The sequence below is a fragment of the Apiospora marii genome (assembly GCF_038362585.1).
Source record: "Apiospora marii strain CBS 49790 chromosome Unknown utg000004l_segment0_segment0, whole genome shotgun sequence".
NCBI lineage: Eukaryota > Fungi > Ascomycota > Sordariomycetes > Amphisphaeriales > Apiosporaceae > Apiospora > Apiospora marii.
In genome coordinates, this window is record NW_027117375.1 from 1,045,157 (window position 1) to 1,070,283 (window position 25,127).

General features: G+C 54.6%; 9 protein-coding genes across 9 annotated transcripts; 8 read left to right on the forward strand and 1 right to left on the reverse strand.

Annotated features, from left to right (window-relative positions):
• Window positions 1-1,804: 1,804 nt before the first annotated feature.
• Window positions 1,805-4,493, forward strand: PG985_006262 (uncharacterized protein; the record flags this gene model as incomplete). The annotated part of the gene is made up of 8 exons (XM_066826031.1): window positions 1,805-1,875; window positions 1,931-1,957; window positions 2,012-2,081; window positions 2,225-2,329; window positions 2,397-2,408; window positions 2,467-2,986; window positions 3,045-3,562; window positions 3,663-4,493. 8 exons carry the CDS (start codon window positions 1,805-1,807, stop codon window positions 4,491-4,493), a joined length of 2,154 nt encoding a protein of 717 aa, XP_066685638.1.
• Window positions 4,494-5,110: 617 nt separating this feature from the next.
• On the forward strand, window positions 5,111-6,489 carry PG985_006263 (uncharacterized protein; the record flags this gene model as incomplete). The annotated part of the gene is made up of 3 exons (XM_066826032.1): window positions 5,111-5,394; window positions 5,474-5,676; window positions 5,774-6,489. The coding sequence occupies 3 exons, from the start codon at window positions 5,111-5,113 to the stop codon at window positions 6,487-6,489; spliced, it is 1,203 nt and encodes a 400-aa protein (XP_066685639.1).
• A 2,397-nt stretch (window positions 6,490-8,886) lies between these two features.
• Window positions 8,887-10,189, forward strand: PG985_006264 (uncharacterized protein; the record flags this gene model as incomplete). The annotated part of the gene is made up of 2 exons (XM_066826033.1): window positions 8,887-9,272; window positions 9,379-10,189. 2 exons carry the CDS (start codon window positions 8,887-8,889, stop codon window positions 10,187-10,189), a joined length of 1,197 nt encoding a protein of 398 aa, XP_066685640.1.
• Window positions 10,190-10,979: 790 nt separating this feature from the next.
• On the forward strand, window positions 10,980-12,906 carry PG985_006265 (uncharacterized protein; the record flags this gene model as incomplete). The annotated part of the gene is made up of 2 exons (XM_066826034.1): window positions 10,980-11,166; window positions 11,258-12,906. The coding sequence occupies 2 exons, from the start codon at window positions 10,980-10,982 to the stop codon at window positions 12,904-12,906; spliced, it is 1,836 nt and encodes a 611-aa protein (XP_066685641.1).
• Window positions 12,907-13,222: 316 nt separating this feature from the next.
• On the reverse strand, window positions 13,223-13,804 carry PG985_006266 (uncharacterized protein; the record flags this gene model as incomplete). Its single annotated transcript, XM_066826035.1, has 2 exons — window positions 13,223-13,556; window positions 13,659-13,804. 2 exons carry the CDS (start codon window positions 13,802-13,804, stop codon window positions 13,223-13,225), a joined length of 480 nt encoding a protein of 159 aa, XP_066685642.1.
• A 1,919-nt stretch (window positions 13,805-15,723) lies between these two features.
• PG985_006267 (MFS general substrate transporter) lies at window positions 15,724-17,456 on the forward strand (the record flags this gene model as incomplete). Its single annotated transcript, XM_066826036.1, has 5 exons — window positions 15,724-15,789; window positions 15,844-16,080; window positions 16,186-16,857; window positions 16,919-16,928; window positions 16,987-17,456. 5 exons carry the CDS (start codon window positions 15,724-15,726, stop codon window positions 17,454-17,456), a joined length of 1,455 nt encoding a protein of 484 aa, XP_066685643.1.
• Window positions 17,457-18,232: 776 nt separating this feature from the next.
• PG985_006268 (uncharacterized protein) lies at window positions 18,233-19,882 on the forward strand (the record flags this gene model as incomplete). Its single annotated transcript, XM_066826037.1, has 1 exon — window positions 18,233-19,882. The coding sequence occupies one exon, from the start codon at window positions 18,233-18,235 to the stop codon at window positions 19,880-19,882; it is 1,650 nt and encodes a 549-aa protein (XP_066685644.1).
• Window positions 19,883-22,035: 2,153 nt separating this feature from the next.
• On the forward strand, window positions 22,036-22,905 carry PG985_006269 (uncharacterized protein; the record flags this gene model as incomplete). Its single annotated transcript, XM_066826038.1, has 2 exons — window positions 22,036-22,508; window positions 22,593-22,905. 2 exons carry the CDS (start codon window positions 22,036-22,038, stop codon window positions 22,903-22,905), a joined length of 786 nt encoding a protein of 261 aa, XP_066685645.1.
• Window positions 22,906-24,160: 1,255 nt separating this feature from the next.
• Window positions 24,161-24,675, forward strand: PG985_006270 (uncharacterized protein; the record flags this gene model as incomplete). Its single annotated transcript, XM_066826039.1, has 3 exons — window positions 24,161-24,270; window positions 24,341-24,448; window positions 24,495-24,675. 3 exons carry the CDS (start codon window positions 24,161-24,163, stop codon window positions 24,673-24,675), a joined length of 399 nt encoding a protein of 132 aa, XP_066685646.1.
• Between the last annotated feature and the right edge of the window lie 452 nt (window positions 24,676-25,127).

Here is a 25,127-nt window from a genome sequence, read left to right on the forward strand (position 1 = left end):
TATAAATAGGCCGTACCAAGCCCTCAGAAAGGCAACGTCTTTTTCACCAACCCTGGCGATTTTTGGAGGATGCACTCAGGTAGTGATAAGAAGATGTAGCTGCAATGCGAGGGTCAGATATCACTGACCAGCACGGACAGATCAGAACCAGATTGCGAAGGTCGCAAATGGCGCAGTGACCATGAATGCCCTCCGGAAAATGACCAATCGGAAGTTTGATACACGGGCGACAGCTTCGGATCCCCTAGCCTACCCGGTGATAGATGATAGATGCTTTGTCTCGGCTCGCGCAACCCCATGTGAGAGGAACCCAAGTTTGTTGGTTTTCGTTGAAAGCCGGTGAAAGTAGTTTGACTCAGTAAGGGATAACCAGTAATATCAGACCGAATGTTGATAATATGCCGGCAAATGAAATGACATAAGTTGCTTTGTTGTACCTAGCGAGGGTTTCACGCCTTGCAGCGAGCGACTTGTAATTTAAGTCATAAAAAAGTAATGGAATATTTTTGTGCGAAGCAGCGATTACATAAGTCGGACCAATTGGAGGACTGTATGGGGTATGTCTTCGATCAGCGTGGCTGTCAAGCTGTCAAACCAACTTCCTGCCTCGCTTTTATGTAGGTCCCCGCCTCGTGACGAGTCCAACGGCGACCGCCCCCATCTCGGTCAGATCAGCCAGGCTCGCGAGGTGCTGCCGATCTTCGAACGCCCAGCGAACGTCGAAAAGCCCCGGCAGCGTTCTGTGGCGCATTGCCACTTTGGAATTTGTATGCTCGATAGGGAGGCCAAGAGCAGCCGAGATGCGATCCGCCTTTCCCCGCACCCAGGCAAACGCCCTGATTCGACAAGGCCAAAGGGTGTCCAGAATCGTCCCCCACGGGACGAAGTAGCATCAATCAACTAGCGAGGTGGCCAGTCATGGTGGGCTACCCGATGTTACGATACGGGCCGGGGGAAAGATGGGATGAAGGGGTCCCAGGCTGCCAGGCCTGGCAACTGCTCATTGAAACATACCTGTCTCGGTTCCGCTACCCTCCCTGTCCCTGCCCAACCCCCAAAGCCTTCGGTATCTCTGGTAATAACCGTACAACTCCTGGTCTTTGTTGCTCGGGACATATCATTCCATACTGAATCCCACCCCGACGCCTTGTGTATTTGCGACAACGGCCGCCCCGTCCTGTCAGTTTGCGCATTCGTGTTTCCAATGAGCATTGGCATGAAAGCCGGCCTCGGTAGTACATTAGCTTGGGTGGCTAGTAAAGAAAGACCCTAGCACAGGCTTCTTCTGACAGCCATCTCGACCGTCCCCACCGTCCTCCGGGGCCCTATGCTTATGCCACAGGCGCATAGGCTGCTGCTCGTATTGCCAAGAGAGTCCCCTTTCCGGGTTCGGAAGCCGCACAACGTCTTGCTGACTGTACCAGTCCCGCGCACAAGGGGTGTGTATCACCTAGGGATGCTACTGGTCCATACCTGATATCGTCCGGGTCAGCACCCCCAACGCGAGCCCTCCACTGTGTGAACCGTGTATCCTGGATGCATGCTGATATGTGTTTGTCTGCAAAGCCTCGCTACCAACGCGATTTCCCAATAGAAGCAACACCGAGGGAGGGTTGCACGGCATCCCTATTGGCCGCGCGGGCATGCATACGACGTTTATGGCCACAACATCCGACCCCTAGTTGGCATCATCTCCAACTGACAGCTCTCATAAGTCCTCCTTCCCCATATACCCCAAATCGCCTTGAGCCATTCTTTGGAACACATCCACTCCAGAGTGAAAGAAGTAGCCTGTCTAACAACCATGGCAACGAACGGTGTCTCTGTCAACGGCGGCCAGGCGAATGGCAACCAGCCCGCATCCAATGTAGACGTGTGAGTTTATACCAAAAGGCCGAATAGAGCTGATATGAAACTAACATAATCCCAGGCTGATCATCGGGGCAGGGCCTGCGGGGTAAGACTGTATGATTTGGAATATGACCAAGTCGTGGCAACTGACAGTGTGAAGCATCATGGCTGCTGCCTGGATGGCTCGGATGGGTCTGAAAACTCGCATCATCGACAAGAGGAACACCAAGGTACGGATTTGGAAGGCCACTTTGCTTTCGTGGTCGATTCACTTTCGGTCTCTCGATCTGTGCAAACGATGGTTCCCACTGGCTTGCCCCTTAAGCCTATGCCGTTGATGTGGAGAAGGTGACTGACACCCTACGCCTAAAAGGTCTTCTGCGGTCAAGCGGATGGCTTGAATGCGCGCAGTCTCGAGATGCTCGATAGTCTCGGATTTGGCGACAGAGCCTGGAAGGAGGCCAATCATATGATTGAGGTATGTGCCGCGTTGAAGCCTCTCTTGCAGACATTGGGGGAAGGATGATGATGCTAATAGCATATAGATATGTTTATGGGTGAGATTCAAGCCGGATATGGTAACCGCGGCGCTTCAGTATTGACGTGCTGTCCCAGAACCCGGATGAGAACGGCGTTATTAGACGATCAGACCGCGTACCGGATACCCCTGTCGGCCTCTCACGGCTGCAACAGAGCACGCTTCACCAAGGCCGCATTGAACGCTTCTTCCTCGACAACATCAAGAAGTATTCCAACGACACCATCAAAGTCGAGCGAGGGGTTCTCCCGGAATCTCTTGAAATCGACCAGAGCAAAGTCGAAGACCAGAGTGCTTACCCCGTCACGGTCAAATTGCGATTCTTGACAGAAGAAGAGGCAGCCCCTAAGCAGCTTGGGGGCAGCAAGGTCTCTGATGGGCTCTTCCGAAGCAACCTGTTTCAGGAAGCGGACGAAGATGCCCTCATAAAGCAGACATACGACAGAGCTGGAGCTGGCGAGACAGTTCATGCCAAGTATGTGATCGGGTGCGACGGTGCTCGCAGTTGGACTCGAACCGCCCTTGGCTTTGAGCTGGAAGGCGAAGCCACCGACATGATCTGGGGCGTCATGGACATCATCCCCTTTACCGACTTTCGTGAGTACACCAAGCATGAAGGAAAAGGATGAAAAAACTGACATGCGGCTCTGCCAAGCCGATATTCGATGCCGATGCGCGATTCACTCCGCCACTCACGGCAGCCTCATGATCATTCCGCGCGAGAATAACATAGTTCGGTTGTACATCCAGCTCGTGGAGGTCAAGCCAGACGCCTCAGGGCGCGCGGACCGATCTAAGATTACCCCTGAGCTGATCTTCAACGCGGCCAAGAAGATCCTCGACCCGTACAGGATCGACTACGAGGTCTGCGATTGGTGGACGGCGTACCAGATCGGACAGCGGGTGGGCGCCAACTTCGACGCCCACCAACGCGTGTTCCTGGCGGGCGACGCCGTGCACACACATTCACCTAAGGCCGGCCAAGGCATGAATATCTCGATGCAGGACTGCTACAACCTCGGATGGAAGCTCGGCTTGGTCTGCAGGGGCATCGCCCAGCCTAGCATCCTCAAGACGTATCAAAGTGAGCGCCGGCGCATTGCTCGAGACCTCATCGAGTTTGATAACCGCTTCGCCCGCCTCTTCTCAGGCCGGCCAGCCAAGGATATCATGGTAAGTAAGAGGGCGACTCTCTGCCAGCCACGCACCCAATCCTGCTTCTATGAATGCATAAAAACGACTGCAATATCACTTGACTCACGCTCGTTCACAGGATGCCGAAGGTGTCTCCATGGATGAGTTTAAGGAGGCCTTCGTTCAGGGCAACATGTTTGCCTGCGGCCTCTCGGTCAACTATGGCCCCAGTAACCTGGTTATCAAGCCTGGCGACGCTGGGGAGCAGGGCGATGGCAGTGCGGTGGCGCCACCTGCAGTGTCTATGTCGGAGGCGGACTTCGATCGGAAGCAGGCACTGGCGGCGGGTATCCCGGTCGGCATGCGCCTCAACAGCTTCCAGGTTCTGAACCAGTCGGACGCACGGCCGTGGCAATTCCAGAAGCGGCTCCCGGCCGACGGACGGTTCCGCGTCGTGCTGTTCGCGGGCGACGTGCACCACGCGCAGCAGAAAAAGCGCGTCGAGGCGTTCTGCGCCAAGCTCGATGCGCCGAGCAGTTTCCTGCACCGCGTAGCCGGGAACGTCGGCCAAGACGAGCTGCACAGCGTGGTGGAGATCCTGACCATCCACTCGGCCAAGCGCTGGGACACGGAGCTGCTGCGGGACTTCCCCGAAGTGCTCCACCCGTTCCGCAGGGCCACGGGCTGGAGCTACGACAAGGTCTACGTGGACGATGTCAGCTACCACGAGGGCTTCGGCGATGCGTACAAGAACTACGGCGTCGACAAGGAGCGAGGCTGCGTCGTCATCGTCAGGCCGGACCAGTACGTCGCGTGGGTCGGCGATCTGGAGGACTTCGACGAGGTGCAGGCGTACTTTGAAGGGTGCCTCGTGTTGCAGGATCATGCAAAGGGGGTAGAACCGTCCGGTGCTGCCACTGTCCCTGAGGCTGTGGCCGCTCCTGATAGCATCTCGATTGCTGTGCAATGAGCTACTACGCGAATAGCTGGCGGCAGAGCGCTGTGTAAAGAAGGAAGGTGCTTGGCTTGCTTCGCCGTTCAATATTCCTTCTTCCTCATAGCGTTGACCTCGTTGTGACAAGAACCCGGTCACCGGAGATCCCTCCAAATGTCCCTTGACCTTTGTACCACGGCCATTGGTCTCATTTCGAGCGAAATTAGTATACAATAAATAACCTTCAGTGACTTGAGATCATAATAGATGCGCTACCTTGCTTTTGTACTTGGCATCTCTTTCGGGTGCTGATAATGCGTGTGAATGCATGATATTGACTGGAGATTGCTCAAACCATCAAGCGCTAAATCTGTTTACTGACAGCACCCATTCGCGTCAGCAGTGCAACCCTTGTGTGCGTTGTTAGCGGTGCAGCTGCCTGTAAATACTGTAATGAAGTGGTATGGCGCAGAATGATTGGATGGTCATCAGGGATGTGGGGCATATGGGAGAGCTGAACCTCATACTTACCATGACCACCACCAGGCAACACTTACCAAGACCACTGCTCCTTACTACCTACAAACTTACCTACCTAATTTATTCATGAACAGTTCTCTTACTGGACCATTTCGTAACAGACAAAGAACGAAATGGCCGAGTTTACGAGCGACGCCACGACGACTTCGGCACATGATCGTGCCGTGGCCTACTTAGCGAATGAGCGCTTCCACCAACGATTCACGTTGCCAGCTACGGCTGACCACGATTCCCTCGTGGTGAGCTACGCAGACGCAGGACGCGATGCTGGCGACGACCCCAAAGCAGTCCCGACTGTGCTGTACATGCCGGGCATGTTCTCCTCGCGGCTCTTCGGAGTCTTTCCCCTGCATGCCCTGGGGCAGAAGCTAGGAGTAAGGGTTCTAGTCATTGACCGGTATGTGTGCTCAGCCTTCGTCGTGACAGAATCTTGGGAGACTTTCTTGATATCTGACAATCATGTCTCCGCCCAATAGTCCCGGCATGGGCTACTCTACCAACGTGCCGCTCCCGCAGAGACTCGCTGTATGGCTCGAGACAGCGACTGCACTTCTTAAGCACCTCGGCATTGACCACGTCGCCCTGATTTCACACAGTGCTGGAACAATCTACAACCTCAACCTCTTGTACCACTTCCGTGATATCTTGAGCCCCACCAAGCCGTTTGTCGCGTTATTTGGTAGGTTGCTCGAATGCTCCAAGTGGTTCAGGGTCAAACCTTGGAGAACGATGAGCTACCCGGCACCTGTACTTCGAAACGTACTAACGCCTTGTAGCACCCTTTGTGCACCCTACGCACTCTCGGGTTGTATACTTGCAGATGGCTCAGTGGTTACCAAATCAGGCGTTCAATGCCTGGCATCATATCCCGCGACTGTTCGTCACCAAGGCGCAGCCCGCCTTTGCTTCAAGTGGAGCGGTGTTCACCAAAGCCACAAGCGCCATTTTTGGAAGATCAGGCAACAGCAGCAATGAGGGCCATTCGTCTTCTCGGAGATTAGAGAAGAAGTATGGGATAGCTCGCGATCTGCAAAAAGAATTGTGGGAACTGATACCCAAAACAATGTTTGAAGGGCAAACAGTAGGCGCAGACAGTGAGGTAATGCAGTGCTTGAAGAAAGGAGCCACCGGGACGTGGGGGAAGTGCGACGATTACCCAACCTTTATTCGAGATTTGGCCGAGCTAGAAAGGAGCAGAGATCTCGGAGAAGGAAAGGCAAGAGTCAAGGTGCGTGTATACTTCGCCGAGACCGATGCGATGATTGGACAACGGGGCCAGGTTTACCTGGAGGAATGTTGGGCTGGAAAGGAAGGTGAGTTCGAAGACTGCATCGACTTTACGGCCGAGTCCATCAAGGGGACCGATCATGACACGGTATCCGGCAAGCTAAAGGTCTGGGAAGCCATCTTCCACGAAGCGGGCGGGAAGAAAACACGCCATTCCAGCACCACTTCAGCTGAAGGGGAGACTCAAGTGGGACTGGGCGGCTGAACTCCTCCAGTCGAGAGATTTAGGAATCGACTGTTCCGTTTTCTGCTCCTCTTGATATGTGCTACAAACAAGCCCAGTGCGAGCATACATCATTGATAGATTTGGGTGTTTCGAAGGTGTCGAACAGCGCTCGCTTCAGACCGGCATGCGGAGATATCGGCAATGCGTATTGATGTAGATAAATCAAATCCATGCAATACCCGACTGAGCCGGGCAAGATGGGTAAAAGTGTAGATCAGATACAGTACCTCGTTCAAAGGAGAGCGAAGCTAGCTAGACAGTCAGTCGATCCCACCCATACGGGAGCATCTGAGCTGCCCCGACGAAGACCGGAACCCCATTACTACTGACGCATGGTTCGTACTTGTATAGCTACCCGGAGCAAGTAGCGGTGGTTACACCAGACACGCAGATTGGCACGCAGATGGAAGGCTGTCTGTTATCAAACCGTACATGTACCTGTGTCTACGCCAGTGTTGGGGTCCGGATGTCAATCATGGCAGCGTGCAGGAGACCATCCGGGATGAGACATTGCCACCCCATTATCCATGTCCATGAATAATACCTACATAAGCGGGATGCCGTTCACCACGTGGATTGCTCCCATCCTTCTCGGCCCAAGACACGAGTCAACGAGTCAGGTCTCTCCATGGCGCCGGCTGAGCTCAGCCAAGAAAGCCTACATGCCCAGGCCCGTATTGGATGACTTGCTGCGGACCCTGGACTACTGAAACGGCTTCCTTCGAAGCTTATTTCAACAACACATGGAACTTGAGGCCGGCCGCAATCCTCCAACTGCGGATATGTTCAGTGTTGACGGTAAGTGATACGCGCCAATAAACTGTTGCCAGATTCGGACTGAGGGGTGCAGTAGGCTCATCTTCACCATAACCGCCGGATGGGAACGCATGTGCAAAATTGAAATTAAGCAGGTGGCTTAACAACATAGGTGACACCATTTGTAAGCAACTTGGATTTGTCAAATCGGTGCCGCCGGGAAGGCTTATCCACGCTAATTCGGATGCACCTTGTAAGTGCTGAACAGTCGGCTTTGTGGCTGGCCTGGCCTGTTGTTAAATGGTCAAATTCCGAGCGAGAACAAACGTTGTTTCGAGGCCTGCAGGCGTCTCGGCGTAAAAGTTCGGTTGGTAGGAAAGCGTGAGTGTTTCTATCCAATTTACGGGGGGTTGCCGGGGTCGGTCCGGGCTGATGGGCGTTGGAAAACCTGATTGAAACCGATAGGAGGAATGGATGCCCGCAGATCTGTCAGTTGTCAAGGAGGGGCAGCCCATGATGAAGTGGCACCATCAACATGACAGCATGCCAGCATGTGTGCTGCTTTTCAAGATTGGGTCCAATGTTATTTTCCACGTTATTGACTTTTCCAATCTTATTTGCGTACCCTTGACGTGTGTTTCTGTCTCCTGCCCAGACTGTTGCTGCCGGCCGTGCTTTTTTAACTCTTTTCGCTTTCAGTGACGCCATTGCCAGTGGCATCCAATGGGCGCACCTGGAACGACATGCACACCCACCTGCTGCGGCCGTGCCTTCTTTACTCCAGCATTTCCATCCACACGTACACGTACGTGGTACAACCTGTCCGCCCCAACAAATAAACCCCGTCACATCTTCTTTTTATTGACCGGTATTGGGCGATCTCCAAGAAGGAAACGTTTGAGGCATGAACTGACCGATGCATCGTTCCAGTGCCGTGTTGCCATTTGCCATCTCCGCCTGAGCTTTTTGTTAGTCACACACAACGGAGAGGCCCCACGATAGAAATCAGAAAACCGCAGGAAAACCAGCCATCCATCGGGTCACCGGTCGTCCCCCGTGATCCAATCCCATGCTGCTTGACCTTGTGTTTCCCGGTTCTGCCGAGTAAGAATACGAAACTTGCAATCCGTTTTGGGCCTGCTCTGTAATCTCCTGTACTGATATGTGTGCCCTACCTGATATTTGGCCGTGTCGAGTTGATTGCATTGAGCCTGTCCGTTTCTGTGCCCATCATATCATCCATTCTTAAGGCACTGCTACATTCATTCGTAAGCAAGCGGTGGTCCCGCAGCATCCGAGTCACGAAGAAATCCAGGGCATCCATCCCAGCCAGACCTTGCTGCTTGCCTTAGGCCGATCAAATTACATGACATAACCTGCACTTATACACTTCCGTGACCCGGCCTTCCCTTGTTTGGATTTCCTTCTGACGATCGGCCAATGCTGAATGTAAAAACCTAGTTTTCTTCCTGCACTTCGTCTTTGTCTTTCTCAGTCCCTGGTAACATCGCATCACCCAGAGCCCAGCCATACCGCCCAATCTCTCTCTTGCACTTTGCCCTCTCCCCGCTTGCACACACCACCTCTCCTTCCCCCCCTCCACCCTCAGCATCCGGTAACATGGCCGCTGTCACATCCACGCGGCCAGAGCAGTTGCCTCCCCTGGATGCCGCCACCAGATCCAGCAGCGAGAGTCCCCGATCAAGTAACACCAGCAACGAGAAGATCAACGCGTTAGCACCCAACCTGGGCCGTGATGCGCCATCCAAGAAGTCGTCTTCTCCCGTAGATCGCTCTGCGTCGACAAAAAGATGGAAGACATTCCGCGCTTCGTTCAAACACCTCTGGAACTTGACACCCAAGGAAGTCGAAGACTTCATGGACTCTTATGTTATTTATAACCTAGACTGGGAGAATGAGAAGGAAATGATCGATGCGTTGGGCCCAGATTATCAACAACGCGTAGGCTCCTGTCTCAAGTCCTACTATGGTATCATGAATCATCTGTGAGTCCCCTCTTTCTCGGTACCCTTTGCCGCCGGCGCACTACGTTGGGGGTGCATGATCCCCGTATACACATATGCGAAAGCAGAGATACTTATATTGTTGCAGCTGCGCTCTCGGCGATGTGGAAAAAATGTACATCCCGCCGCAAATGGACAAACAAGCATCCGTCTTGGACAACCAGCTACTGTTTGAGGAAACCATTGCCAGAGACCTGGGTCTGAAAGCAGGCGATCGCGTCTTGGATCTGGGATGTGGCCGTGGCCGTGTTGCCGCACATATGGCCAAGTACTCGGGCGCGCAGGTTACGGGTTTAAACATTGACCCCAACCAAATCGCGCAAGCCATCAGCTTCAACAAGGAAATCGGGCTGAGTAACGAATTCGTGGAACATGACCTGAACGATCTGCCCCTGCCCTTTGCCGACGCATCGTTTGATGCATTCTACGAGATCCAGGCCCTGAGTTTGTGCAAAGACCCGCGAGCGCTCTTCCAGGAGATCTTCAGAATACTGAAGCCAGGTGCCAAATTCATCCTCTGTGACTGGGTGAGCTTGCCGGCGTACGATCCCACAAACGCCGAGCATGCCGAGCTCATGCGCCGGGTCAAGCCGTTGATTGGCGCTGTCGGGACCCCAACCCCTAGCAGCTTCGAAGCAGCCCTACGAAGTGCCGGGTTTAGCGTATCGCGCTCCGACAATCCCAGCATTGACGACCTTCAAGCTCCACTGATCGACAAAGTGGATATCTACTTCAGAGCCATGAGGCAAGCCATCCTCGCCGGCGTCAAGCTCCACCTGGTGCCGTACCACTTCAAGACGCTCATCAACCGGCTCTGTCTGGACGGCCAAGCCTTTGTGAAGATGGACAACATGCGCTTATCGACGACGACGTATCGCGTCGTGGCGGAGAAGCCCTAGAGTCAGCGAGCACATCCATGCTCACTCACATTGAGCATTTCCGGAACACCAATTCCTAAGCTTGTGGTCTTGGTTTAATTTTAATACGCAGAGGAAGACTCGTATCGAATAGCATCTTCCCCTATCTTCCTTTCTTCCTTTCTTCCTTCCTTCGAATCATACAGTAGCTCGGCGTCTGGATCAATTTTTTCGATATTTACTGCCAATTGCGACTTTCGCGCTTTTGGCGATGCTTGCATCTTGGCAAATGCCAATGACTTTACCAGCTAGGCTCTTACCAAAGCTCACCAGCTCATGCCACTTGATTCGCATCATGAAAACGACCAATTTTCACTCTGGCTTGGAAGGATCGAGAATGTACCACGCCTTTAGGAGTTTCTCAGGGATGACTCCATGTATATGCAGCCATCTTCCATATGGTTCGGAATAGGCCTCCGTAGGTAGTTCAGAAATCTAACTTTCAATCCTGTACATTTGCCTAATGGCTTTGTCTTGTACGGTGAATGCTGCTCCATCGGCCAAAATGCCGTTTGCATTTGGCGCCTTTGTTCATTCCCTCCTCAATGAAAGTCGACACAGGGCAGTTCCCGCCGGTTCAAACAATGCGAGTCTCGCTCGTTGTTAATACGGTACGGGAGATGAGGCAGTTTTGTCACTGACGTCGAAGTTGTTAGATGATAAAGTGAGGCATGATGCACCTACTGCTGCTTGGCCGAGCGCACAAATGGTTTCGGATCGTCTTTCCCAAGTGAATGAAGCAGATGGGTGGCCCGCGAGTTACAATTATCAGATGGAGGGCGATCAGAAGGAAAGAGCTGAGCACCGGACGACTATAGGCACCTTTCCCGAAGGAGGGAGTCTTCCGATCTTCACATCCACAACCTTGAGTACTTCAGATAACGAATCTCAGGAGAGTCGGGATACAGATTTGAACGGGCACGAAGAAGGCAACAGCATTCCGTGCTACCCGATATTTGGTAAGTGACTTTCGGGTCTGGTGTCTTCAGGGTGTCTCGAAAGGGTTGAATCTTGCAGTTAAGACCAATAATCATTACTGAAACTGGATAGGCGACATTCGCACCGACTCTTCAGCCACAGAAAACACCAACCCCCATGCGAAGGCCCTCGATATCCAAGTGCGGGCCCAAGATTATCCACGGTGCGTCTGGAGCCGGCAGGATGCGTTGCAGCGAGCCACTGCTTCGTGGCTCCATGACTCGAACCAGCGCCGCGTCTTCGAGCCGGAAAACGCGCCGTGCGTCGTGTGCCACGCCAGCCCGTCGGATCTCGTCACCACGGTGCTGGAGCCGGACCTCGGCTTCAGCAGCAGCCTAATATTGCAATACAATGACCTCGAGAACTACGCCTGGTCCTTTGGCCGCAAATACGTCGTCCGCGAGCGGCAGGACTGGACACTCCACCCGGCGCGGCTACCGGCCGAGGTCGAGGCCGCCCGGTTGCTGCGGCGTAGGCCCGAGACCGCTGGAAAGACGCCCGTGCCGGTGCCCGAGGTCGTGGCGGCGTGGAAGGAGGGCCAGGTCGCCATCGCCATCACGGAGCGGGCCCGCGGACGAACGCTGGCCGAGGCGTGGAACGGGCTCGGGATGGAGGAACGGGAGAGTTACGCGCGGCAGGTGGGTGGATACGTCGCGCGGTGGCGAGCGATTCGGTCGCCCAACATGCAGGGAATTGACGGGGGGACCGTCATCAAGTTCGACCACCTCCCGGGGGGCGGGGAGGATGGCCGCCGACCCATGAGGTTCGACACCGCCGAGCAGTACAAGGAGAGGCTGCGGGAGGAGCTGGGGGCGATCGAGGCAGACGACGTGAAACCGCAAATCGATGAGGCCCTTGAACTCCTGCCGGACCCGGAACCCTTCACCCTGACTCATGGGTACCTGGACTTGGACCACGTTTTCGTCGACGCGGGGCGCGTGACGGCTATCGTGGGCTGGAGCCGGGCTGCGTACTTGCCCGTCTGGGCCGAGTACCTCGGTCTCTGCACCGGCTATGACGGGCGACATCGGGAGTGGAAGGAGCTCGTATTGAGGAACGTGCCTGAGTGCTACTACGGCAAGGCTCCGCTGGAGCTCCTGAAGGGCTACCGGTATCTGCGGAATCAAATTCGGAAGGCGCAGTCGCTTGGGATAGAAGAGGCCGCAACATTCCGGTGTGTAGACAGATGCGATTCGTGTGACGAAGGAAGAGAGATGGCCTGGGCCGGAGAAGTGGGCAATAGAAGGACATCCTCGGCCCGTCGAGCGAGACGGCTCGAAGAGGAGCGGCAGAGGGCTCTTGAAAAGGGAGCGGCGGAGTTCCAACGTACCAGGGAGACGGGGGCACAAAAGAAGGGGGCAGCGCAGCCTGCCGATATGGCGAAAGGGGATGGCGCTGAAATGGTAGTAGAAGAGCAGAAGGGGGCGGAGGCCACTGAGGAGTTGTCGTCTTCCATGTTCTTCCTCAATCTGGAACAGGAGCGGGCCCGGGCCCAAGCTACGAAAGCGGCTCTGCAGAGACCCTTGGGCCTGCGTCCCAACGACGGCGGCGAAGGAGGCAGTCACAGGCGCACCGTCTCTGCGTTTCCAACCTTTTCGATCAATCGAAATCGCAGTCCTTTGAGGTACAAACCCCAGGACAAGAATGAGAAAGCGAGACGACCCAGCGAACTTGAGTCTCCACGCGTGGCAAAATTGATAGATGAACTAGGCTTCGAATAGGAGGTTCCGTAAAATAAGAGAAGCCATTCGTTGTAGTTTGTGCAAAGCTATTACAAACGTACCAACGCTGTACGTATTCGGTCGTCTTGCAAATGCACACACCAGGAACGGATGGTATATAAAACTAACCAGGCTCTTATGGAGGCCCAAGCTTAACCGTATAAGTCTATAGAACGAACAGAACGCAGCTTAGACCACAGTCTAATTCAGGGACCTCACTACCAACCCATTAGAGAGAAGTGCAACGCCCATAAAATTGGCGACTGGCTTCCCATTTCCACTTCATATCCTTCCACAACGGCCAGCAATTCCCCCTTTACGAGAGGTCGGTAATAGAGAAGTCCGCTTCGCCGTTGTAGGCCTGCGAGGTCCCGTCGGCGGACTCAGAGATGGGGAACACGCTCGCCTGCCACTCCCTGAATCCCGCGACCCGCTGGCCGGTCTGGGCGTCGACCCAGTACGTCACGACCAGCAGGTAGGGCCCGCTAGTGCCCGGCCGCGAGGGCTCGTGCCGGAACTGCCACTGGAAGGCTGCGTCGTCGCAGGCCCGCCAGGAGACGTCGGGCAGCAGGCCACCCTCGGCGGCGGGGCCGTTGAACGCGCACTTGGTGGCGGCGCCGCCTCCGAGAACGCTGACGGTGAAGCTAACCCTGCCGTTGGATGGATGGTCAGTCAAGTCTCTATGCATATACCGTAACGATCTTTCAAGAGTGCATGATGTGTTGAGGGCTCAAGGGTGGGAAAGGTCTTACTGTGCGTCTGGCTTCGTGGGCTCGGTAGATGCAGCAAATCCGGCAATATTTATCTCGGTTGGTAAGTTGGCACGGGGGTGCGGTGCGGCGGCAGCGAGGGAGATGCTGCTGCTGAGAACGGCTGCTATGGCTGCGAGGACCTTCATCTTGTAGTTGTTGGATGATGGTAGACTATAGATGTATGGTTCGAAATCCCCGTGCGAGAGTGATGGAGATGCAGGCCGGGTGTAGTATGCCAATAAGGTTTTCGTTGGAGAGACTTGAGAACAATGAACCGCAGTGACGGAAGACCTGTCAATAGAGTTGAATTGGAGCAGACCCGATGCCCTTTTATACCCGGCTTTCTTCGTGATTCGTCTTGGCAGAGAAGCATCGTATAGCAAGCATAAACCCATGCCCATTCATTTCGCTTTGGGCCCTGTCAGCCTGCGGTGGTGGCGCGATTTCCATGTAAGGAGCGAAGTCGGGAAGACTCGACACGGGCCTCGACTACCGTCGCTGATATCCATAATCAAGTGAGAGTGCGAAAGGCGGTGGCTGCTGACTTGGCGCATGCTGGTATGCCAGCAGGGACTTCGTGTTGGCAGGGACGACCACGGCATGGCTTTTCTAGCCCCGAAGGCCGGGGGCCAATCGGGACAGGCCCCTTTGGGTTTCGCGGCAGCCGGCAGCCCAGCTGACTTTCAGCTCCGCCTTATCCGTCAGGCTCGGCCGTCTCGCTGACGATGGTCAGAAATCATGAGATGTCACCTCATTGGAGAACGAGGAGCCGCACGTACTGGAAATCTCGGCATCATCGTGTCATCTTGCTGTTTGCTCTCTAAAGGGGTGGGCTTTTATATCGTCAGGGGGTAACGTAACATTGCCCGAGTCTAAAGTCCTCCCTTCTTAGGAGCCCAAGCGTTCATTGAACCTGCGGCTACGGCGCCAAATTCACTTATTCAATGCTGGATGCAAATGTGAACGTGGCCACGCAGGGAATCGAAAAGAGGACAGAGGTTGGACGCAATTGCCATCATCTGTATTGACATGGGGCAGTGAGGAGAGTTGGTTCGACATGCAACCCCAAGAAAACTCGACGTCATGGAATGGCCAACCCAAAGTCTAAATACTGCACAAGGTGCCAGTAGCCACGATGTTGTTTGTTTTGATTGACAAGAAACGCTTGAGTTCCTGCAGATCAGCAACCAAGTGGGCTTTTCTTTCTGCAGGGCCAAACGTTATCCGTCTGCAGGCAGGCAGTGTTGCTGTGGTGGTGGTGGTAGAAAAGAAGATGCAGCAATCCTTGGCTCGTAAGATGCGCCCAGGACGGTATCAAGCCACCGGGAGGCTGAGCTTTCGACGTCTTTTTCTTTCTTTTTTCTTTCTTTTTTCTTCCTTGCTCTTCCACAAACAAATTGAAGAAGTCGTCTGACCCATCTTACACAGGCGACGCCCGTTTCCCAACCAAAAAAATAACTACCGACATAAATCCTTTCATTAACCGACATACACCGCAGCCTCCCGAGGTAAGCAGCCTTCACCCTTGCATTGGCTAGGGATGGTTAATCATTAACAGCCCGTTTCCTAGGGCTAGACTGATGCCACTTCCCCGCAGTTCGTGCAGTAGGCTGTCAGCTCCGGGATGTTTTGTTGTTGTTGATTGGGTAATCCGGCCGTCTCAGGGGGTTCTTGATTTGACAGCTGCACGCCGCGTCCATAGCTTACCTTGCATGTCGCTATCCATAACGTTTCTGTCGGGAAGGTGACACCACGGGACCAGATGCAACTCTTACCGGATTGGCGGTCAATCTGCCATGCCTCCCTAGGCTATGACCAGGAACATCCCCGCGCTCTCGTAAACCGGAGTATCTGGGGGGCCAATGCCATGTTTTGATATGGCATGCATCCAGTGTTGCGTGGCGACTAAAAGCTTACATCGACATCGCGAGGACTATTTGAAGACTGTATAAGTAATCTCGGCCTGCTGCCCCACGGTTCTCTGGGCTTTTTGCCTTCTGTCCTCCTTGGTCAACCGATCCTTTCTTCCTACCTGCCAAACAGAAACCCGGTAAAAGAAGGCATCATGTCAGACGGTGGAGAGAAAGGCGAAACTACTCCGCGTCATATCGAAGGGGGTCATGTTAAGCATGTAAGTGAGAATCGTGGACTAGGAAGCTCGGGGTTGGACTAATTCGCAGCCCAGGCCGCCGTCAGCACTATCCTGACCTCCAACGCTGCTGAGCGCAAACTTCTCTGGAGGCAGGACAAACGCATCATCCCTCTTTCGGCCGGCATCTACTTCCTCTGCTACCTCGACAGGTCTAACATTGGGAACGCCAAGATTCTGAACAATGCCAGCCAAGATGACATGCAGACCGAGAACCACATGTCAAACTACCAGTTCAACGTGGCTCTGATGATTTTTCTGATCGGATACTTCGTAAGTTGTTACTGAACCCGATGACGGAGAATGGGGATGACAGCAAAAAGCTCTAGCTCTGAAAAGAATCAGCGGCCCCTTTCTAACATCATTCTCCCACGTTAGCTTTTCGAGGTGCCATCCAACATCATGCTCAAGAAGCTCCGCCCTTCGCGCTGGTTGGCCATCATCATGTTCTTGTGGGGCGCCATCACCATCGGCCTGGGCGGCACCAAGACGTACGCTGAGGTGACCGTGGTGCGGTTCCTGCTGGGCGCCGCCGAGGCTGGGTTGTTCCCGGGCCTGGTCTACTATCTGACCTTCTGGTACAAGAGCGACGAGCGCAGCGTGCGCGTGGCCTTCATCCTGGCCAGCGCGACGTTGGCCGGGGCCTTTGGCGGCGCCATCGCCTACGGAATCGGCCACATGAACGGCACCGCCGGGCACGCTGCCTGGCGGTGGCTCTTCTGGCTCGAGGGAATCCCCTCGTGTCTCTCCGCCGTCGCCGTCTTCTTCTTCCTGCCTGACTTTCCGGAGCGCGCGAGCTGGCTCTCCGAGGCCGAGAAGGACCTCGCCATCCAGCGGCTGCACCTCGAAGGCAGTAAGGGCGAGGGTAAGGGCGTCACCTGGGCCGACGCCAAGGCAACAATCATGGATTGGCGACTGTACGGGCACTACGCCATCTACTTTGCTGTCTCCCTACCTTTCAGCTCCTTGTCGCTGTTTGTGCCGTCGATCACACAGGGGCTAGGGTATAAGGATCTGGAGGCCCAACTCATGTCTGTGCCGCCTTATGCAGTACGTATCCAGCCGCAGTCTAGACAGAACGTGATAAGGTGCTAACCACCGTTTCTTACAGGCAGCTTATGGTAAGCGCATCCCACTGACGACACTTTTCTGGTGCGATGCTGATAGGAAGAGGAATAGTCTCCCAGATCCTAGTTTCCTGGTCTGCCGACCATTTCAATAGTCGTGGTTACCATTGCGCAGGTGCTGCTTTTGTTGGTGCCATTGCGTTTCTTGTATCTGCCGTGCTACCTCCTGACAACTACGGCGGTCGGTATGCCACTCTCATCATCGGCTCTGCCGGGGCCTTTGCGTGCGTGCCGCCGATGCTGGGGTGGCTCTCATCGAACATCTGGACCACGGCCTCGACGGGACTTGCTATTGCTATCAATGTGAGTATCGGCGCAGGACTGGGCCAGATACCCGGAGTCTGGATCTACAAGGCCGAGGAAGCCACGGAGGGCTATCCCACTGGACACGGCGTGAACTGTGCTATGCTCTTTGTGGTGACTATCGGGGCTATCGGGCTGGTCATATTCTACCAGCGTAAGAACAAGAGCATCCAGAGCTTGACTATTGAAGGGGACGAGGTCAGACTGTACAAGCTCTAGGCTTCTCTATGACAGTAAACTGGCTTCCCTGGCAAGTGTTATTGCCCGCAAACATAGACAGACATCAATATGGTTGTCTGAGGCTAGCCCTAACGAAACCGATTTCCAATCGAGATGGCATTGGACTCTGGGCTTCTAGAGCCAATGAATCCTAGCCACGATAAAGCATTTAGATAGTTATTTTTAGGATACCCCTCAAACATCCCAGGACCAAGCGTATAACGGCTCATGTACCACCGCTTATGCGATGGCCAAGGCTGGATTCGAATCAATCTCTGGTAATCTGGGGTAACGGACCCTGCATTCTGATCACCACCTCTGGGTCTTCTGCGGGGGAAGCAAGGGGTGTCGGTCGGCATGCCGCGAGCCTTGGCTCCAACAGAGAGACGACCCCGGTTTGCTGACACTCCTAGTTGATTTACCCGCGGCAGATGCAGCCCGCCAGCCCGTGCACGGCAAAAGTAACGGTAAGTCTGCCAGAATCTGACCACTGGTGTTGTTGTGGGTTCAGTGTAACCCTCGTGTTCGTCTCGGCTAGCTCCTAACCTAGGCCGATGATGCATCAACCCCACGATGCACCACTCCCACTATAAAGACTTGGGAGACTGTGTGCCGCGAATCACACAGGTGTGGTCTTGTTCCGTCATCGACGGCCTGGGAATTGACCCACCCCCCTTTATTTTTGGAGCGCTCATTCGTAGGTGTTATAGTTGAAACATCTCGATATTGTCCTTATTGACCGTTTCATCTATCATCGCTTGAGCGACATCATCATAATGGCGAAACCGGCGTGGCGGGCAAGGACTCTCGTCTGGGTTGCTCTCGTGCCGATCCTTGTGACGGCCTTGGGGCGCCGTGATGTCCCTGCGGCCTGCAACGACCACAGCTTCATGGATGTCCTCCCGCCCAACACCTCGATCGAAAAAGTGGATTTTGTTGAGAGCGGAAATACCTATGGTGAAGGATTGCGGAATCTCAACTACCCGATTCAGCCTACCAACCTGCCGGATCTGTGTGCCGTGACCATATTTGTCAAGTCCTCGCCCTCTTCTGCCTATCGCTTCGGTCTGTTTTTGCCAGTAGACTGGAACGATAGAATTCTCACTTATGGAAATGGAGGGTTTGGTGGAGGCATCAATTGGCTGGATATGGGCGTCGGCGTCAAGTACGGCTTTGCCACCATCTCGACGGACACGGGCCATAACTCGACCACGGGCGACATATCGTGGGCGCTGAACAACCCCGAGACCAAGAAGGACTGGGGCTGGCGTTCCATCCACGGGTCCGTCCAGATTGGGAAGAAAGTCGTCGAGGCGTACTACGAAAAGAAAATCAACTACTCCTACTACAGCGGGTGCTCCACGGGCGGGCGCCAGGGTCTGAAGGAGGTCCAGATTTCGCCAGACAGCTTCGACGGCGTGCTCGTCGGGTCGGCGGCATGGTACACAAGCCACCTCAACACGTGGGTTTCGAAAGTAGGCACGTACAACCTGCCCCTTGACGGACCGAACCACATCAACACGAGCCTGTTCCCCGCCATGGCCAAGGAGGTGGTCCGGCAGTGCGACCGGCTCGACGGCGTCGAGGACGGCATCATCAGCGCGCCCGACGCCTGTACGCCCGACTACACCGTCATGGCCTGCAACCGCCCGGGCGTCAACCAGTCGGCGTGCCTGACAGCGACGCAGATCGAGACGACCAAGAAGGCGTACGGCGACTACCGCGCCGCCGACGGCGCGCTGCTCTACCCGGGCCTGTCCCCCGGGTGCGAGAACCAGTGGTCCCTGGTGCTGAGCCAGAACATGACGAGCCTGTACGGGCTCAACTACGCGCGCTACTTCCTGTACGACAACCCGCACTGGCGGTGGCAGGACTACAACGACAGCGTGCCCGCGTACGCCGCGCGGACGGACCCGGGCGACGCCACGGCCGACGACTACGACCTCAAGCCGTTCCGCGACCGCGGCGGCAAGATGATCATGTACCACGGCCTCGCGGACGGGCTGGTGCCGGCCCGGGGTTCGGACCTGTACTGGGACCGGGTCGTGGGGGCGACGGGCGGGGGCGACGCCGGGGCGGTGCGAGAGTTCTTCCGGTACTTCACGGTGCCCGGGATGGGCCACTGCGGGGGCACGGCGGTGGACGCGCCGTGGAACTTCGCGGCGCCGTTCCAGGCCAGCACCCTCGGCAACGACACGTGGTCGGTTCCCGGGTACCGCGACGCGCGGCACGACGTGCTACTCGCGCTCATGGGCTGGGTTGAGAACGGCACCGCCGTCGAGTCCGTCGTGGCGACGACGTGGGACGAGCCCTCGGACGCGTCGACGCCCGTGCGGCGGCAGCGGCCGCTGTGCCCGTACCCGGCCATGGCGCGGTGGGACGGCAGGGGCGAGGTCGATGCCGCGGGGAGCTGGAGCTGCGGGTAAGTTGGGTCTTTATTTGTCTTGCATGATCTTGATCCTGGGACTGATGGTCATTATAGGGGTCCTGCCTCCACCACGCCTGAGGTCCCCGAAAGTAGTGTTGCCAAGTCTTCCGGGTACACCGGGGCTATCGCAGGAGCGGTTGGGTCCATGGTGATGCTTTTGGCCGCTCTCTGAAGTGAATACCTGGCTTGTGAACCAAGGTACACGCGGGCTCGATGTCCCACTGGAAGAAGTTCGGTAATATGCTACATATAGTAGATCTAGCGTCTCGCAAAGCCCTCCTTAGATGAGCCCGGCGCAGTGGTTGAGCCCCTATCCTGTAACACAACGCATATGATCAAGCCCGCACAACCTTGTCCAGTTTCCTTGGTACCCTGAAGGGAAGCAAGCGCATTCATGTCCCCATCTCCACAGCAAGGAGGATGGAGTATTGCTTACTAACTTTAGTTTACTACAACCAAACAGCCCCCATTGATACGTAGGGTCTAGAATAGCGATATATACCTACATGTAGGCACACCTTCCTATGAGATAGCAAGGAGACAGCGCATTTGTTTGTAACAGCGGAGTTGGGCAACAGACTGCCGAAGACCGCAAGCACATGCAGGGGGAACTCACGCTAAAAAGCCACTGGAGGTTGAGAGAGCCTACAAGCGGTAGCGCTTTCGACCAGGAACGATCGGGAAAGCTTCGGGCACCATAGCAGTTCAATAGTCGGTGACAATGTGTCGATCCGAGGTGGACGCCTGTGCCTGTCTATGACGGTGGAGAGCGATTCCTTCCCAAAGAAGTTGATGCTAGCCAATCCCGGTCAGGGCTGACATCGTGGCATTTAATAGAGCTAGTGCTGGCGTGTGAAGTAGGCTCGTAGGCAATACCTACATAGGTAGGCAGTAGGCCATCTGGGACCTGGGCTAAGCATCGGGGGGACTACCCACTACCGACGAAACGCCCTAACCCAGACCACTGCTTAACATTTCGGGCCTTTCGCCGCCCAGGAAGATAAGCAGTGGCGAGAACTCACAGTTGCAAAGATGTGGTGAGTCGCTTCTGTAGAGGAGGATTGACCAGATTGGAGATTCACTCATTATTATCTGTTTTCTCGATTCAGTATGTATGCTAATAGGCAAGAGGTAGCAAGCAGCGCAACTTGTTGGTTGGACGAGCCTGGTCATGAATGAGATGGTTGCGATATAAATAGTCGCTGCGCCTACCCGGCGCGACATCCACTTGGACTGGAACTGGAATTGCTGTGCCATTCGCACGGGCTGCGTGGTGCCGATCGATCTCTTTGTTGGGACCCTGAACCAGAAAACCTACCTCGTACCATTTCCCTTTTCTATAGGAAACATGACGGATGCGCTCGCTTACTGTGTGAATTCTGGCCCTCTCTTACGCTGCCAAGAACTGAAGAACTGGAAATAGCCTGGCAAACCGTTATGGTGTCTTCTTGTGTGCATCTGCAGGCTGCAGCTGGTCCCAAAAAGACCCCTGGCGCTGCAGATCTCGTATAATTGGAATCCAGACGGACCCGGGGCGCGCATACAATCCTTGCCTCGACTGCAATTGTTCAGGTAGTAAGATCAGGTAGATGAAGAAGCCGGATAAGTATGTAGGTACTGCGCATTCTGTAAGCCAGGCATACCTCTCAAGTAGATGAAGGAGGCGCAAATGCTGGGAAATGGTGAAAGACGATGCGCCGCGATGACAGGCCTAATCTGCTGAGTCTCAGCAGTCTTTGATCAACGGTAAGCACTTGCAGGGGTCCGGTGCTTATTGTGGCCATCTGTGGCAGGGGAGCCGAATCAGCGCGCGACGGGTCCCCCGCGGCCCCATAACGAGCTGAGCTGGAGAGATGCTTTTTTGTCTGTAAATGAGATGGCACCGACAGGGCTGCGGCCGGACTAGTAAGAGTAGCAGAGCAGACGGCATGGAGAAAAACGAACGAGCGGCCCTGCTAAGCCTTTTGGCGTCTTTCCACTCTCTCGTTCCCCTTCATACATACGCCCACTGACACTCCTTCGCCCTCTTTCCGTCGCTCTTGGCAACTTGCATTACTTACTTACACACGAAGCCTACCTAACGACTCACTCGCTGCTTGGAGATCGTCGCCACCTCAGAGAGAGCGCGCCCCCACAAAAGGAAAAGGTGCCATGGCCTTCATTCACGATACTCAACCTGGCTTGGAGGTGAAGCCGGAGGGCCAGCCGGGGCTCGAAGTGGTACCAGAACCCGAGGCGCCCCAGGTAGTGTCAGGGCCGACATCACAGAAGCCATGGGATCAGGCATCGCCAAACTCGCCGCAGTATCAGCAGCAGCAGCAACAGTATCATCAGCAATACCAAGCCACTTCGCCAGTCCACGATGTCTACCATGACCACCCGTCCCCATACTCGCCATACCAACAGCCACCGTCTAGCCACCTGGGGGGCATGTCGGACTGGAACGGGACGGTTGGCCCGTCGCCATCAGAAAGAGCAGCACGCGAACCGACGATAATGGGGCTGCGCAGGAAAAAGTTCTGGCTCATCGTCGGGCCCCTTATCGCTATTTTTGTCATCGGAGTGGCCGTCGGCTTGGGCGTCGGCTTAGGAGCACGTAGCAGCAGCAGTGACGACTCTTCAAGGTTCGTGAGACACTCAGGAGAGCTTTACTTACTCGACCCCCTCATATACCGATCCGAATGCTAACGCGGGCGTGCCCTGAACAGCGCTACACCGTCGCCGACGGTCGTCACGTCGGTAGTGTGTCCGGCGAACAATGGATCGCTCTATGATTCCAAGGACAAAAACAAGCTTTTCCGGGTCAATTGCAATCTCGACTACAACAGCGGCGGCGGAACCCAGGATATGGGCTCCTTCCAAACGGCCACCTTCGAGGACTGCCTGAATGGATGCGCGGCAAACGACGCCTGCGTGGGTGCCGGATGGGGAAATTATCAGGGGAATACAGTTTGCTGGCTAAAGTCGCATCTAGGATCGAGCCAGACTGCCCCCAATTGGTTTTTCGGTGTCAGGCAATGAGAAGGATACTCCTGACCTTCCAAAGGGCTTTGGAGATGGAAAGCATTCGTATTTTATAATGGTCGATATATCTGATCTGATACCCAACTTTCATGTACATACTCGAAATACTTAGCGAATATTCAACGTACAAATATCAAACAACTGATAATGTCTGCCGTTCAACTAGGCTCGCTGAATGTGATGAAGTTGTCAGATAACCGGCCAGCATAAACCGGAATGTCTCGTGCTTTGCATCGTCCTGCTTTCTCGGGTAGTTTTTTTATTATGTCTCATCTCAAGATGTTGCTCCTGCGAGCTGAGCGTCAACAACAATGATCGAGTCTGGGCGGGTAACGGGCCTGCAGCACGTAGTCAGGTCAGCCAAGGGCCCAGAACAAGAGAGGCCGAGGGATCGCCCACGCCATCAGCTTGGCCACACCCGCCCCCGAGATTCTGGCTGCGCGGGCAGTTCAGCAGCCATCAACCATGCAAGCTTACGGCGATATGACTGGGCGCTCACTCGCAGGATTCACTGTTGTCAGATCCTATCCCAAGCATGAGACCATACCAATCCTTTAAGAAACCATATCAAGCGTGTATTGCCATATGAAGTTGTTACCGTGCTTACTCCTTTTCACGTAACGCCATGACGTCGATTGAATGCGTTCCGACCTCTCATGGCCCCTGGCGATGAGGGGTAATATGATGAAGGATCCCATTCCTCGACAATGTATTGTCTACTTAGGCAGCGATACTGTGAAGGGCGCGATGTCCAAGCAATCCTCTAAATAGAATCGAAAGGCATCTTGATATCCATTACATTCAATATACCCGGATTCAACACTTTTAAAGAGACATGGGAGACAAGGGTATTACCAGCAGACGTAAAATACATACTTTGCCTAAGTTGCAGTGGCAGATGCCATTGCCTTCATACCTGGGATTGACATTTCTGGCAATCTTGGCAGGCCAGCAGATATCATCGGGCGGTTTACGAATTAGGAATTGCCGGGCAACCAATGGTTCAAGTTACTGTAAGTGACGTTGATGCCGTCGAGGCACTGGTTATTCTCCCTCGAGCGGGCGTCTAAGTCCACTAAATGAGCCACGGTCGGCACATTAATGTTGCGACCAGCCGATGATACCTACATACCTGTACCTGATAGCAGGGATTAAGCGCGAACCGCCTAGAGCTTCCTCCGATTCGTAACAACTCCCCATCAAGCTCACCAGCACGTCCATAACCTTGTCGCGCGCAATCGCAAACGTCAAGATGTCCACTCAAGACGAACCAGCGAAGGATACCAAGGTCGGCCAGGAAGGCCCCAAAGGCAAGGACGGCAAGGACCCTTGGAGCAAGGAGAACAAGAACAAATTCCAGAAGTGAGGCCCCCCAATTTTGCATTACTGTTCCACCTTCGGTCGCCTCTCTAATCCTCTGCTCCCGCCACAGCAAGTCGAGAAGCGAATACTTCGATCCCTGCCAAGAAGCCGCCGAACGCAGTATACGATGCCTTAATCGAAACGGAGGCGACCGGAAGATGTGTTCGGACTATTTCGAGTGAGTTTCGGGTGCTATGGGTTCAGGCGCAAAGCATTCTGTCTAGGCCCCAGCTGCGACATACAAATGCAGGACTAACGGTGGGACAGGGCATACCGAAACTGCAAGAAGGAATGGGTGAGTACGAGATCATGACAAATGGTATCCCACTCCTTCGGGAGATCGCTTGGCTGACAGACTTCAAGACCGAGAGGCGAAAGAAAGAAAAGACCGGCATCTTCTGGTAACCAGCATGTCTTTAGGCGGGTTCGAAATCCTGCCATGACGAAAGCAACCAGGAGCCACTGGAAGCCAGCCCTGGCTTTGGCCCCGGAGCCAATTGTAAAATATTGTACATGCAGGATCCACGAATCACGAGAGCGCAATGCCAAATGCGACCATCATATAATACTACATGAGTTTTAGTTTAAATACATTTCATCCAAGAACAGATATCTAGACGTAATCTAGTGGTACAGGCCTCAAGCTGCATCCAGACTGTACCGAGAGTGTGGAAACCGTCACCGCCTACCAAGTGTGGCTGGCTTAGAAGTGCAAAATATATGGGGGTCCTTGACGCTTTATACTTCACCACTGATCAATGTATGTCCACCTTGCAGGGGGGTCAAGCAAACGGTGGCAGAAAGAAACAACCCCACCAAATGGTCGAGGGGCACGACCAAGGCCACACAGCTGTAAA